Source organism: Martes martes (genome assembly GCF_963455335.1).
Source record: "Martes martes genome assembly, chromosome: 9".
Classification (NCBI taxonomy): domain Eukaryota; kingdom Metazoa; phylum Chordata; class Mammalia; order Carnivora; family Mustelidae; genus Martes; species Martes martes.
The window spans coordinates 85,248,357-85,264,678 of NC_137896.1; the positions used below are offsets into that span (position 1 = coordinate 85,248,357).

At 36.4% G+C, this 16,322-nt stretch overlaps 1 protein-coding gene across 1 annotated transcript in view; it reads left to right on the plus strand.

Annotated features, from left to right (window-relative positions):
- The window catches only part of APLF (aprataxin and PNKP like factor), a 74,458-nt gene that overhangs the window by 52,294 nt on the left and 5,842 nt on the right, over nt 1-16,322 (plus strand). The window contains exon 9 of the mRNA XM_080813733.1: nt 12,060-12,106. Coding sequence (XP_080669859.1) covers nt 12,060-12,106 — 47 coding nt within the window. The remainder of the gene's footprint in view (nt 1-12,059; nt 12,107-16,322) is intronic.

Genomic DNA, 16,322 nt, shown 5'->3' on the forward strand with positions numbered 1-16,322 from the left:
TTTTATCTGTTTGAGAGAGAGAGCACAAGCACAGAGGAGGGGCAGAGGGAGAGGGAGAAGTAGACTCCCCACTGAGTAGAGAGCCCAATGGGGGGCTTGATCCCAGGACTTGGAGATCATGACCAGAGCCAAAGGCAGATGCTTAACTTACTGAGCCACCCAGGCACCCCTGTTCATGGCTTTCTAAAGTATTACAGTGTTTGTTTTTTATTCAGTTGGCAAAGTAATATTTTGGAGTTAAAAAAAAGTAACTCTAGATAAGTTACTTTGAAGAAATTATGAATTTTTCAGATCATCAAGATAGTAGAAGAAACCCTTGTTATGGAAGCATGATATATATTTATATACCCTTTCTTGACACATCATTATTATTATTATATAGGCAAAAAACATGCTCTAGTAGATATGTCATTGATCATAATATAACATCACTTTAGTTTTAGCAACTTACTCTTTAACAATCTTGATTTGCAAGAATATATCATTTTTTAAAAAAGATTTTATTTATTTGAGAGAGGGGGAGAGAGCAACATGAATGTACACACTATGCAAGCAGTGGGAGGGGCATAAGCAGACCCCTCTGAGCCAGGAGCCCACATTGGGCTCCATCCCAGGATGCAGAATAGGTTGGAAGGTGGGAAACTTTTAGAGCATAAAGAATAAAGAACAAGGAAGAGAAAAATAGAAAATATCTGATTAGCTGGGGTCACAGATTCAACCTTATTTGAGGTGAGAAAAAACAAGGAAATAAGAATACAACCCAGAGTTGGTATGGCATTTGGGGATCGGCAGACTGGATATATTATGTTTTTGGTCAAAGAGAGCATTTGTAGGGACATGAAAGTTATCTAAGTGTTGGTTTGCTGACATGGCACCCCAGGCAGGAGCAACTCAATCTTGGGACTAGATTTTTTATTGCTACAGTGCTAGCATATAAGCCTACTGTATCAGAATGATAAAATGTTCTAATCTGGTTTAAAAACAAGGTTTTATATAAATGCATGGTAGATTTTTCCTATAGCCACAGAAGAAAAATACTAAAGTCTCAGAGATCATAAAATAACCCACAAAAATCAGCCAGAAATTACTATATTTACAAAAATAAAAAAATATATGTATTCTGAAAGTAGAGCTGTGATAAGCCTGTTTTCCATGATGGTTGTTAACACATTTGGAAGGGAGATGAAGTTTATTGCTGAAACATTTTTGTTTGCTTTTTATCTTTGAAAATTTGCCTTCACAAAGCAGGGTAAGTGTTATTATTCTCAAGTAAAAACAGTCTCTCAAGTGAAACACTGAGTTGGTTTTTTGTTTTCCAGTTTTACCTTCTAAGCCCTTGAATGTGTGCAACTCGGTTTCTCTTTTTGAAATATATAGGTGATTGCAACTGTGTACAGTACACTAAATAATCTTAGTTTTATACTATGTCAGCTACCTACATTTATGTGATAGTGTATTTCCAAGTATTGCTGTCTATGGTCAAAGTTTTCATCATGATAGAGCAAATATGAAAACACCAAAGTACACATATATAGATATATTTCATTTTCAGCCATTCATTCCCATGAGTAAAACAGAAAAACAGATATGAATCACATATTAAATGCATACTATAGTAAAAATAAAGATTCCTAAAGCCCATGTAAGAGGTTCATGTTTTAAAAAGATATTTAATTATTAAATTTTATTCTTTTCTAGACTACAAGTATTACTAAAATTTTCTGACATACTTCTTTAAACCCCACAAAATTAAATCAACCTGAAAAAATGGTAATATGAAAGAACTAGTTAATGTTGTCATTTTAAGTACTTTGCCCATTAGTAAATCTGATTTATTCTTTTTGTGCTGTACTCTATAGTCTGTCAGAAGAGGTGCTCAGTTTAATGCATTTGATTAGCTTAATACTTGTCGGAAATAGAACATTAGATACTTAATGTCTAATATAACCCAGTGATTGCTGTGCTTGCCTCTGACTCATTCACTTCCTCTGGTGTGTAATAGGATTTTATGCAGTGTATTACTCCTGTTCTTATTTGTTAAATTAGGCACTAACTTTAGAGTATATATGTGCTAAAATGAATGGAATCCATCTGCAACCAGTTTAGTGTAAAAATGTGAAATCAAACTCATATACATTGCCTCAGATTTAAACACGTAAGGCAGGTATGTATTATGCAAATGAAAATGTTGGTGCCTTGATGTTTTTTGGAAGCCAGTGACCTACTTTTTATTTTTATTTTTATTTTTTTATAATTGTAATGCCTTCTAAGAGGGATGGCGTAAGGAAGTGTATTAGTTATCAACTGTAAGTGCTCTCACTGTCATGAATCTGCAATGTGATCTGTATAAAGAACACAGTGTTTCGTAACAAGCATAACTCATTTTTAAAAAAGTATATTTGATAGTAAGAAAATTCATATCTTTTGTTATTTGTTGATCCAAATTTATAGCCATGATCTAAACTTTTTTGCTATTTATATTTATTTATATTTATATTATTCATATTTTTTATTTAGAGAGAGAGAGAGTGCACATGCATGTGCTCATGAGCAGGGTGAGGGGAGGAGGAGAAGGAGAGAATCTCAAGCAGGCTCCACATCCAGGTTGGAGCCCGACATGGGGCTCAGTCTTAGGACTCTGAGATCACAACCTGAGCCCAAACCGAGAGTCAGTTGCTCAGTCGATTGAGCCATCCAGGCGCCTCTCCTCTTTTATTTTTGAAAAGTATTCCAAAGTATTGCAATATTATCTTAATTGATCATATGTGCAGATGTAGACTTCAGACCAGAGGGTACTGATTTTTGGGAGCTGCTTCATAAAAATTAGGAATGTGTGTTTAACGTAAATCCATATTATTTTATTTGAGGCAAAATAAGTAGGTTTTAATAGGGAAACTCTAGTTGTCTGGTAGTTGAGATTCCCGGAATCAATCATGTGAGGCCATCGGTCTTTTTTTTTTTTCAAGATTGATTTTATTTATTCATTCATTCATTCATTCATTCATTCATTTATCAGAGAGAGAGAGCAAGAGAGTGAGAGAGCAGAAGCAGGGGAAGTGGCAGGCAGAGGGAGAAGCAGGCCCCCCGCTGAGCAAGGAGCCTGATGTGGGGCTCAGTCCCAGGATGCTGGGGTCATGACCAGAGCCTAAGGCAGCCGCTTAACTGACTGAGCCATCCAAGTGTCCTAGTCATTTTATTTATGGTTAAGAATAAACAAAATTGTTAGAATCTTAATCCATTTTTATAGGATCTGCATATAGAGGAAGTAACCTATCATTGCCTGCCATGCTTGTGGTTCTTTAATCACATGTAAGAATATCATCTTAGAAGAAAGTATCTTAGACTACATACACAGGCTTAGCTAATGCAGTTTTACATAAGACTTGGCTATAATTTTTTTTAAACTATATTTAGAAATAGTAGTGACAACATCAACTATGTCTATGTAGCCTTGAAAAAATGTACTGGAATGTCTTTTGTGGTTTTGTTTTTCTTACTTCTTTATTTGAATATACATCTATTTTCATAATGAGAAAATTTTTTTGTTTAGCATTAATTGCATGTATATAAGAATTTTCAGAGTTCTTTTGGCATGGATAGTAAATGTAATGATGTTCAATTAACAGATTGGCTACTTTCTACTATCTTATGCTGGTTTACTCTTTTATTATTTAATAAAGACCATATTAACTAACTCTTCTTTTTCCCCTTACATTTTGAGACTTAGATATTTGATAACATAGGATTCATGTTTTTTGCTTTAGATTTTAAAATAGATATTGACTTTCAAAAATGCAAGATAAATTATTTTGGAATGAAAACAAAAATAGAGTATGATCACTTACTTACTGAGCAAATACTGAGCATCCAGCAGGCCAATAGTCACTATTTATAGGAGCTGATGTAAAATAGTATTTCACACTCATTTAAAATTGTGAGTATTAAGTTTTGGTATTAAGTTATGAAATCTTTGGAAGTAAACAAAAATAAAAAGTATGATTCTGTTCTTGTTACCATTGCCCAGTTAATCTTTAGGTGACACTTTATGGTGGAGAGACAATGTCAGTGGACTTGGGTTCTAGATGGTTGTACCAACTCTGTAGCATGACTTTGCTTGTCATTTGATTTTCCTGGGCTTCAATTCCTCATGAAAACATGGGAAATGCAGAGGTTGGATCATTTGTGTTCCAGGGTCCTATACTCAGTAATGGCAATACCCAGAGCAGAGAGCAATTTATTCATTTCCATAAAGCCAGCCTGGTCATATTCCTGGCCCATTCTTCCTTAGCCTTCTCTCCTGCCTCCTCTTCTTTTTCCCCACCTGTAATTATCACCAAGCCACAGGGCTCGGTTCCCTGAATGAGGTCCTTCTCTATTGGTTCTTACTCCTGAGGGCATCTGATTCAATTAAATGGCTCCAGACTCATACACTTGGTTGTAAAATAGGTAGTTCAAACTTAGTACATCTGAAACAGAACTCTGGATTTTTATCATGAAAACAACTCTTTCCCAAGTGTTCTCTACCTGTGTAAATGACTTCACCGTTCCCACAGTGTTTAGGCCCCAAACCTAGAAACGGCTTTGGTTTTTCTCTTTTCTTCACTTCCCTCTTTCAGTCCATCAGCGGTTCTTGCCATTTCGTCCTTGAAAATATATTAGGCACTGAGCATTTCTCTCTTCCCCACCTCTTATCATTTTAGTCATAACCACTACCTCTTGCCTCTGAAGTGCTGCAGTAGCTTCTTAACTGATACCCTTGTTTCTCCTCTTGCCCTCCTGTGGTTCATTTTCCATAAGCAACCAGAATGATTCTCTAAAACTGAGTTGTATCATGTTTTCTTAATCAAAATCTCCCGGTATTTTCCCACAAAACTCTTTACTGTAGCTTACAAGTCCTTCTCTGACTACATATTGTACTGTTTTCTTTTTCATTCATTCTCTTTGAGCTTTACAAATCTGTGTGTTTTTCCAAATACCCTAGCTTGTTTCCTACCTCAGGGACTTAGCGAATTTACAGACATTGTCCATTTCCTTTTCCTGGAGTGTTCTTCCTTCAGATATCTATTTATTCCAATACCAATATCATTAAAATCAGAATTGTTTTGGAAAATGTATATTTTAAAATATAACGGCTCCTGAAACCCTGGCATGGTTATGGGTGTATAGTTTCATGTTCAGAAACCAAATATTGCCATTAATAATTAAGAGTAATAAAAAAAAAACTCAGAAAGGATTTTGAGGTCTGCTAAGTTACAGAAAATGCCATTTGCTAAAAAGATGGATGTAAATCTTTTATGAATGAACTCTGAGTATTTCCATTCATTATTAGGAAAAAGTCCTGTATGGAATTTGGCATTATCTTTGAAAGTTATCTCAAATGCTCATGTGCCCCCACAGAGCTGCACAAAACTGCCACTTAGCCTTAACCCAGAGTTATATGAAAAAGACATTCTGCCTTGTTACGAAATGACTGATTTTTGAAAATGAGATATGCACAGTTGAGTGTTAGAAAATTTTCTATAGGGATGCCTGGGTGGCTCAGTCAGTTAAGCATTTGCCTTGGACTGGGGTCATGATCTGAGGTCTTGGGATTAAGCCCCACATCGGGCTCCCTGCTCAGCTGGGAGTCTGCTTCTCCCTCTGCCTGCCTCTCCCCCAGCTTACACGTGTGCTCTCTCTTTTACGTGCTCTCTCTCTCTGACAAATAGAAAAATCTTAAAAAAAAAAAAAAAGGAAAATTTTCCATGAATATGTGAAGTATGATGAGAAAAATATTCTGTCAATAATATGTATTATTAAAAACAAAATTCAGCTATTTAGTATTAATTGGCAATACTTTTTCCCCCATATTTTGTTATTTAATAGACTTTCGAATTTTTTTATTTTTTTCATTCCATATGCACTTTTTAATTGGCAGTTACTTTTACTGGCACACAGAGTTTTCACACATTGTTGGCTGTCTTAAAATTAATTTCTGTTTCCATAAAAATAGCTGACACGTGGAATATACTTAAATAGCCTATAAGTGTTTATACCTATTACTTCATTTACCCCTCGGAACAACCCTGTGTGAGCTAAGCAGTATTATCCCTTCTTTGCAGATGAGTAAATGGTAACTTGGTTTATAGGACTTTCCATGAATCACACAATCAGTAAAAGGTATAGTTTGAATTCATAATCAGCCCTTCTGATCCTGAAACCTGAACCCCTTCCATAGCAAGGCCAGTGGTCCAAAGTTCAACCAGCCAAATGAGGACAGATCCAGAACATGGTGGCATCTATCTCTTAAGCATTTGTGAAGGACTGTGTGTTCCTGTGTTCCATGCATGATTGATTGACTAGAGCTAAGTGTCTGGTGATGCTGACCAGTCAGTATCTCAGGAACCTGATTGCAGTGGAGTCTGCTTTATATGATTGTTACATTTTCATTGTTTCCTGGGGAAGTAATATGAATTGTTAATGGCAGGAAATTCTAACATGTTTTAGTCTTAGGTTTGTATAAAAAGATTCAGTGAGTACTTGTAATACTTAACTTTGTAAGTGTGGATATAAAGCAGTTTCAGCACATTGACATTCTTTCCAACCTCATGAGAATATGCATTCTCTGGCAAATTTCCAGTAAAAAAAACCACCTTTCAAAGGATGGGGTTCTGAAAACATTAAGATTCATGGATTAGGATTACTATGAAAATGTTAAGTGTTAACATGAACTCAAAAACACTTATTACCAGTCTCAAAATTACTAGAAACTGCTTTTTGTGCTCCAACCAGTGAGAATTTTAAACTTCGTTGTGTATTGACAATATTGACAATACAATATTGATAATATTCTGTCAAGTTCCTTTCAACACTTATTTTAAGAAACAGTAGTAAATTTAGCAAAAACAAGTTTCTTATTTTCTTATTAAATAGGAAAATATAAAATATTTCACCAATTTGGAAATATGTAAAAGCTTAATTAAAAAAACTTTTACCTTACTTAAAAAAATCTACATTCTGGTAGATAAATTTGTTAAAACTACAGATGAATACCGTCTTGTGAAAGGTGCTATAAAAGATATTAAAAGGTGCAAGAAAAACTCTGTGGCTTCTAGTGGTTCATTTGATAGATGATAGAGAACACACATACACACAGACACACACACACACATTTGTGTTGAAAATTTAGATGACACTATAAGAAGTTACCTAGTGAGGGGCGCTTGGGTGGCTCAGTTGTTAAGCGTCTGCCTTTGGCTCAGGTCATGATCCCAGGGTCCTGGGATTGAGCCCCATGTCAGGTCCTCTGTCAGTGGGAAGCCTGCTTCTACCTCTCCCAATACCCCTACTTCTGTTCCCTCTTTCACTGTGTCTCTCTCTGTCAAATAAATAAATTAAAATATTTTAAAAAAATTATGTAGTGAGCACCCAGTGGTAGGTATGGACCATGTATTCTAGAGCTGTGTCCCAGTGATTATCAGAATTCCCTTCCTAAAGGAGGTATGATTTGAACTTGGGCAGTGTATAGTAGGAAGAGCGTTCTTGGCAAAAACGCTGTGAGCAAGTACCTACTGATGGCAAAAAATCAAAAATACTCTCCTGGAGTAGAAATGAAGGCTTGGAACTGCAAATAAAGGTTGGGACTGGGATTACAGGACACCTTGAAGAAGGGCATAATTTAAGAATTTAACATTCAGAATACTGATTTTTTTTAACATTTAAATTGCTACATGAACAAGACATGTCTAAAACTCATTTTTATTTTGAGTATGTGCTTTTGCATGTGATGTATTATCTTTTATTTTTGGCTCATTTTCCTGTTAAAGTCCATTCTGAGAGTTATACTTATCATCAACAAAGAAAATATATTTGGAAATACATCCTAAAGATCTAAAGAGAAAACTTTTGGACTTGTCACAGAATATATTTTTTCTTTGTTTTCAAGCAAAAACTGTACTGATGCTAATCCTTTTGTTTGAAATTGGAAGTTTGGCCTCTAAATGTGGAAAAGTATCAAATCGACTAGTTTCTTCTGGTTTCCTTTACGATCTTTTTAAAAAGATTTTATTTGTTCATTTGACAGATAGCACAAGCAGGGGGAGCAGTAGGTAGAGGGAGAAGCAGACTCCTCTGCAATCAGGGAGCCTGATGTGGGGCTTGATCCCAGAACCCTTTTCTGGGTACAAAATTTCAAAATACACTTTTCTGCTCTTCTGTTTGGGAATATACAAATGTAAAAACTTTTTTCCTCATCTTTTTTTCTGAAGTGGTTTGCCTTTTCCTAGGCAGTATGTGAGATGATATATATAGGCGGGGGGTTTATGAGGGCCACTGTGGCTGTGTTTAAAGATAATGGAGAAGCGGGAACTATCTTCCACAACCGGGAGGTTGAATCAGTACCCAGGCCCCCAGCCTGTTTGCCTTTAAAAACAGTAATTCTCAGTTTCAGTCTCTGTGGTGGTGACAGCTATTATCAGCAGTCTTTTAACTGGTATTTGGTGCATAAACTGTACTTGAGTCTCTGTAAACTCTTTGGTTCCATTTCTGTATCTTTTTTTTTTTTAAATTTGAATGTAGTTGACACATATGTTACATGAGTTTCAGGTGTACAACACAGTGCAACAAGTTTATATATTATGCTCTGCTGACCACAGGGGTAGCTACCATCTGTCACCATACAAGCTATTACAGTATCATTGATTATATTCCTTATGTTGTGCCTTTTATTCCCGTGACTTACTCATTCCATAACTGGAAGCCTCTTTCTCCCACTCTCCTTCACCCATTTTCCCCATCCTCCCACCTCCACCCTTCTGGCAACCATCAGTTTGTTCTCTGCATTTAGAGGTCTGATTCTGTTTTTGTTTATTTGTTTGTTTATTCACTTGGGTTTTTTCGGATTCCACGTATGAGTGAAATCATATGGTATTTGTCTTTCTCAGTCTGACTTATTTCATTTAGCATAATATCCTCTAGGGCTATCCATGTTGTTGCAAACGGCATGATCTCATCCTTTTTTAATGGGTCTATGATATTACACACACACACACACACACACACACACACACACACACCCCACACGCATCTTCCTTATCAATTTTTCTTTTGATAGACCCTTGGGTTCCTTCCATATCTTGGCAATTATAAATAATGCTACAGTAAACGTAGGGGTGCATATATTCTTTCACATTAGTGTTTCTTTCTTTGGGTAAATATCATATGGTATTTCTGTTTTTAATTTTTGAGGAACCTCCATGCTGTTTTCCGCAGTGGCTACACCAATTCACATTTCTACCAGTAGTGCACGAGTTCCTTTTTCTTCACATCTTCACCAACACTTGTTATTTGTTGTGTTCTTGATTTTAGCCATTCTGACAGGTGTAAGGTGACATCTCATTGTGGATTTGATTTGCAGTTCCTTGATTAGTGATGGTGAGCATCTTTTCATGCGTCTGGTGGCCATTTATAGGTCTTCTTTGGAAAAATTCTGTTTAGGTCCTCTGTACTATTTCTGTACTTATTTCTAAAGACAGACATTCACTTACTTGAGACTTTCTTTTTTTTTTTTTTTAAAAGATTTATTTATTTATTTATTTGTCAGAGAGAGAGAGAGGAGCGAGAGTGAGCACAAGCAGACAGAGTGGCAGGCAGAGGGAGAAGCAGGCTCCCTGCCGAGCAAGGAGCCCGATGTGGGACTCGATCCCAGGACGCTGGGATCATGACCTGAGCCGAAGGCAGCTGCTTAACCAACTGAGCCACCCAGGAGTCCCTACTTGAGACTTTCTAAAAGCAGCTTTTGAAAGAGGCTGTAGTAGCAAACAGTTAAATTACATTTAACTGTTCAGTAAATTTCTTCTTAATTATTAAGAGCAAAGTGGGAAAAGTTGGGACTGCTTGGGACCTGAAAAATATATATATTAAAATGGAGAAAATGATTTTAAATCTCAGAAGACTATAAATAGTAATAATAATAACAACAATTGGACATCTATATAGAATTATTAACACTTGAAGAATCTCAACAGAGGTATACGAAATTTCAGTGTACTAATCTTGCTACTTTTCAGTAGGTTTGCCATTTTTTTCAAAACAAAAAGCTTCCAGTGTATTTAATTTTATCACACTCACACAAAAAGATTTTGTAAAAGGTTACCAAAAATACTCCCAAATGACCAACAATCTTTTTCCAGGTTATTGGTATTAATGTCCCTCTCCCTCATGTTTCTGCTCCTCCTCCTCTGACGTCCAGCATTAATTGTGTTTTCATAGACTGCATTCAACAAGTCAGTCTTCCCACAGATCATCCCTGCAGCTTTGTTCATGTGCAGCTCTCTTGGCCACGTTGAAGTTGTCCGGTTTCTTTCTTTCAACTTCGAAGTGTCTTTTCCATTAAAAGGTCAGATTTGGGTTAATTATCCCAAATACACAATCTTTTCTAGAATCTTTTTTCCACTTTTCAAAACTGTTGAGTTATGACCCTAATTAACTGTTTGGTTGCAATCTTGTAATGTGTTAATGCTCACAGATGAAAAGTGATCCCAAGAAAGAAGAGATATTAGCAATAAGAAATGTCCCTGACACCTGACAGAGCCTGACATGTAATTAGTGCCCCATGACTATTTATTGAACCAGTGATGGATGTGTCAATGGCTAACATTCGTTACTTACAACCTGTCATGCCCTTAGACTAAGGACTTGCTCTGTATTCTTCATGAATCCTCACAACAGCTTTGTGTGAGCTGTGTACCTTAGCACATGCCTATTGTCAGTGTACCCCACCTCTCCTGTGTGAGTCCCCTAAGAGAGGTACCCATCAAGTGGGTCATGATCGACGAGTTACTGATTTGGATTTTTGCTGCCTGGGCAGTTTTGTATTATCTGGAGATGTCTTATATATATAGTGTATCCCAACATTCATTTAACTAATAAAATAATAGAAGGATCATAGGTACATATAATCAAAAATAGATACCCAAACAGTAGTTTCTTCCTTCCTTCCTTCCTTCCTTCCTTCCTTCCTTCCTTTCTTTCTTTCTTTCTTCCTTCCTTTCTTTCTTTTCTTTAAAGATTGTATTTATTTGACAGAGAGAGAGATCACAAGTAGGCAGAGAGGCAGGCAGAGAGAGAGGAGGAAGCAGGCTCCCCGCTGAACGGAGAGCCCGATGTGGGGCTTGATCCCAGGACCCTGAGATCATGACCTGAGCCGAAGGCAGAGGCTTAACCCACTGAGCCACCCAGGTGCCCCCAAACAGTAGTTTCTGTTTGACTTTGGAGTATGTCGTATACATTTCTCAATGCAAATTGCCTTTTCCGTTTTCTCCTAACAATTGGGGATCTTTAGAGACATGACTTAGACGCTTTTGTCTTTGGATTCAAGAAGACCATAAAAGTATCCTTTTAGAGATTACAAACACATATACACACATATTTGATATTTTGTGTTCTATGTTTTATACACGATTATACATTGTATTTTTATATATGTGATATATGGCATTGACATTTTAGAGATATATGTTATATTTTGGGAATATGACATCTTGTTCTTCACCTCATACTGTTTTTCTCCAGTAAGTCATGAGGGAAAAACTTTTGTCTGATTCACCAGGATATCTTTGCATCTAGAAATATGTCTGGCGTGTAATAAGCACTTAATGTTGTAATTAAAAAGCAAATGCTTTGGGGGTACCTGGGTGGCTCAGTCAGTTAAGCATCTACCTTCGGCTCAGGTCATTATCCAAGGGTCCTGGGATCAAGCCCCATGCCGAGCTCCCTGCCAGGGGGAGACTCTGCTTCTTCCACTCCCTCTGCCTCTCCCCTGGCTTGTGCTCTCTCTCACAAATAAATAAATCCTTTTTAAAAAAAATGGTTTTGTACAGCTTGGTGACTATAGTTAACAACGAAAAAAGCAAATGCTTTTCAGTAAGACGCTCATTGGGGCCTAATTTTATTTGTAGGTTAGTGAGTGTTCTGGTTTTTTGTTGTTGTTGTTGTTGTTTTTGTTCTAGTTTAATTAAATATTCCTACTAATTTTTAGTGATTGGAAAACTAGATCTTATTTTTGGTTTCTCCTTTTTTAGGAAGAATCCCCAGCACAAGATAGAATACAGACATAGTGCAGTTCCAGGTAAGTAATTTTACCTCAGGTAACAAGATGAAATCTTCAAATGATTCTCTTGTTAAACCTAGGTACAATTTCCATTTATGTGAATTTTTGTTTAATGTCTGCTTCTATGAATTTGCTGATTTTAATGGTTTTTCTTAGATTAAAAAAAAGTGGTAGGGGCGCCTGGGTGGCTCAGTTGGTTAGGCGACTGCTTTCAGCTGAGGTCATGATCCTGGAGTCCTGGCATTGAGTCCCACATCTGGCTCCCTGCTCAGCGGGGAGTCTGCTTCTCCCTCTAACCCTCCACTTCTTGTGCTCTCTCTCTCTCTCTCTCTCTCTCATTCTCTCTCTCTCAAATAAATAAATTTTTTTTAAAGTGGTAAATTTTTTATATACCAGATGTTTTCTACAATCGTTGCACAACAATATATATTTATCATTGTATCTTTTAGAATTCTTTTGTTGGCCAGTATCTGAAAACAAAATCTCAAACTATCCTCAGTGATAATGAGAACTGACTGACTTCTTTAAGTGAAAAAATACAATAAGTGTGGATGGATTTAGACATTTACTGCTTTGGCTCATTAGTAATGTCAATAATGTCACCAATGACCCAATTTCCTTTCATCATTCTGTCTTTAAAGGGGTCATTATCATCCTAAGACCGGCTTCTCCCCACCACAAAGGGACTAGATGCATCCTTATTCAGCACCCATGTTTACATCTCAGGAGAGAGAGTGGATGAACAACTTCAGTTCTCACTATTCCTAGGAAGAATCATGAAATTTACTTTTTTTACTGATTTAGATCCTATTATTACTCTTGAGTGAATCACTAGGACCACTGATGAGTTTGAACCACCCCTGGAATTAGGATAGGTCACTTTCTTCAGAACCACAGGGATTCCTGATAGAAACTAAAGTTTTGGGGGAAAGAGAGGCAGGGAGGACAGATACCAGGGAAGCATCCATCAAATGTCCTTCAGTCTTAGGTGCAGGCATCCGTCCTACCTTCTCTTTCCCCCGTTCCAAACTTGAATACTTTTTAACTTTAACAAATTCTGGCTTCTTCGTATCGTTTATATAATGCAGAGGCCAATTTGGCACACAATATTTCTACCCACAGAATGAGAGAAGAAAATGCATATTCTGCAGGCTATGACCACATGCACATATGTGTGCATAAACACAGCCCCTTTGTAACCAAGTGACAGGAGTAAAGAATTTCACCATAAAAGAATTCCATTGGAAATATCTCACTGAAACACATTTTCGTACTTTAGTACTTCAGACACAACTCATTTTGTCCGAGCTCATAGGTTATAGAGGTTACACGTTACGTGTTATACTTTTTTTAACTGGGGCTGTGTCCAATGATGTAGCATTTCTGGGGGTTAAATAAACTTTCTTACCAGCAGTCATGTAATGTATGTTGATTAAAGCATATTTTATTGGCAAGATTTAACACTGTCCCATGAAAATGCATTTGACACATCTGTATCTTTATAGAAATAAGAACCAATTTCCTAAAAACTATCAATGTACATCAGGTACAGTAGTTTAATGTGAGCTTTCTTTGAAAAGCCTCTTTGAATTATCATTAGGGAATCTTCTGAAGGAAGAACATATTTTTATAGCAACTAACTTTCTTTAAGAAAAGGTTTTCATGTCATTGGAAAGCCAGTTTTTATAAAAGTGTAGATATTTTTAAGCAACATTTAATTTTTTTAAGAAAGTTTTTATTTATTTGTCAGAGAGAGAGATAGAGACAGAGAGAGAACACAAGCTGGAGAGGAGAGGCAGAGAGAGTGGGAGAAGCAGACCCCTCACTGAGCAGGGAGCCCAATGTGGGCCTCGATCCCAGGACCCCGGGATCGTGACCTGAGCCCATGGCAGATGCTTAACCTCCTGAGCCACCCAGGCATTCCAAAATTTAATTTTATATTTTTAATCTACTTTCAAGGCCAAATTGTCAAAACACTCTTCCTACTCTAAAACTTATAAATTAAGGTGTCTGGAGTATTTCCAATCTTAAATATTGGGGTCTCATTGTATTTCTTAATTTAGAGTTATCTAACAGTGAATTCTAACATCCTAGTTTTTCTCATCTCCTGAATCCTTAAAGTTTAACATCACCCAAGATCTTAATCTCATTTATATAGATTCATTATATGCTTATTGATTCATTTATTATGTATTCCAAGCGAGCAGAGTTAACAGAGATCAGTGAGAACCAGCTCGGTTCTATATATGCTTGTGGCAAAGACGGTCTAAAATCTCTGAGGGAAGAGAAGAAGCACTTTCTGCTGGGGCTTATCAGGGTAGACCATGATGTGGGAACCTAGGCTAAGTTGGTCATTAAGGTGCTTGGATTTGAATCGCCTGTGTTTCTTAGTTTTGTGGTCAGTAGATAGAGGATATCCCAGACAAAGTGAGGAATAGATCAGTGAAAGACACCAAGGAGGAATATGGTAAGTGGTGTGTGGGGTTAGCAAGTAGATAAGTTTAACTAACATGGAGAGCGTCTGTAGTTAACTGTGGATGATACTAAAAGGTTGTATTGAGGCCAGATTACAGAAGCTCTTGAAAACTAGACCAAAGATGCAGGTACATTGGCTTGGAATGGGGAGGCAGTATTTTATCCAAATCAAGTTGGTGACAACGAACTGTCAGAGTTAGAGTGGGGGAAGATTTCTGGATGTTAAGCAGTTGAATAAAGGGCCAGAGCTTGGTTGGCCACCATGAGAATGGAAAGATAGAATTGGATTCAAGTGAGATTTTGAAAGAAATATCAGATTTGCCAACTAATTGGTTTGGCGCCTGTGACATGAAGGAAATAATGATGACTCAGAATTATAATACAATTTACCAGGAGACTAGGGATGACATTTACATATCATAGAGATTAGGAGGAAGAGCCAGGTAGCTGTTACTTTAATTTAAACATGTTGAATTTGAGGTGGAGTATCATAACTACGCAATGAGACAATAAAATTTAAGATGGTACCAGTGTTAAAATAACTGCATTAAACTCTTAATATTTAACTTCTGATTGTAGCACTCCTAAAACATTTCTGTCTACAGAGTTCTTCCACACATGTAACAATTTATGTAGGTTTTTTTTTTTTTTTGTAGGTTTGACTGTTGTCATCTATTAAGCATCTTATACATCTAATTGATTTGAAATTTCACTAACTTTCCACACTTCTTCTTAGAGTACTCTGGTTTTGGCACAAATTACTGAATGCAAGAGCAATCGGTGCCAGGAAAATTTTATTTTATACTTTCTTAGCTACCTTACCTGTTGACAGCATTAAAAAAATTATCATCAGCATTTTATTATTTGATTATTGGAGTCATTCTGGCTTTTGTTATTATGTGATATGCATTATTCTAGGCTATTGGTACCACCCATGGCTGAAAATTTAAAATGTTCTACTGATAGCTATTTTAATTTATCTCTAGTTCTGCAGTGGTATGCACACATTTGCTTATATATACTTTCCTTCCAGAAGTAGAACTTATATATACTTTCCTTTCTAGAAAGCTATTATGGAAATTAATGGAACTTAAATAAGATTCTATAAACTGATGCTTAGTGTAGGGAAAGCAGAGAGATTTGGGGATACAAAAAAGGCTAGTGCAGTGGAATTTAAAAAGAGGAATAAATTTCATGTATAATAAAGTAGACCAGAATACACAAGCTGCTTTTCCAAGGCTAAAATATGAATACACAACTAGTAGCTTGGTACATGAGAAAGATGAGTCTTTAGTAGTAAAATGAAGTATTTGAAAAAGTGTTTATTCTTGTAGTATGTAGTAGATTTTCATCTTTAGAATATTGAGCTAAAATTTTTTACTTAATGAAAATTAATGTCCTACTTAGTCCTCAGATTTACTAGTAAAGAAAGGACAATAAAATCTGAAGAATTATTGATGTTAAGCTATAAATCTGTTATGAGGCATCTCTTAGATGTCATCTAAGATGACAGTCTTAGATCCTAACACCAGAAATCTATTTGGAAAAATCAGCAATTTGGAACGATCTTTTCTCTCTGTAAAAACCAGTATTTCTTCCAATATGCATTTGACACAGTGTACTCTTCACCAGCTCTTCAGACTGATGTTCTTAGGGTAAGAACTGACAGTGAAATTTTAAACTGTAAAGAAAAGTTTAGACACAAATTTAGGAATTGTCATTCTGATGTGACACATCCTTCTACATGAGCAGAAATTAA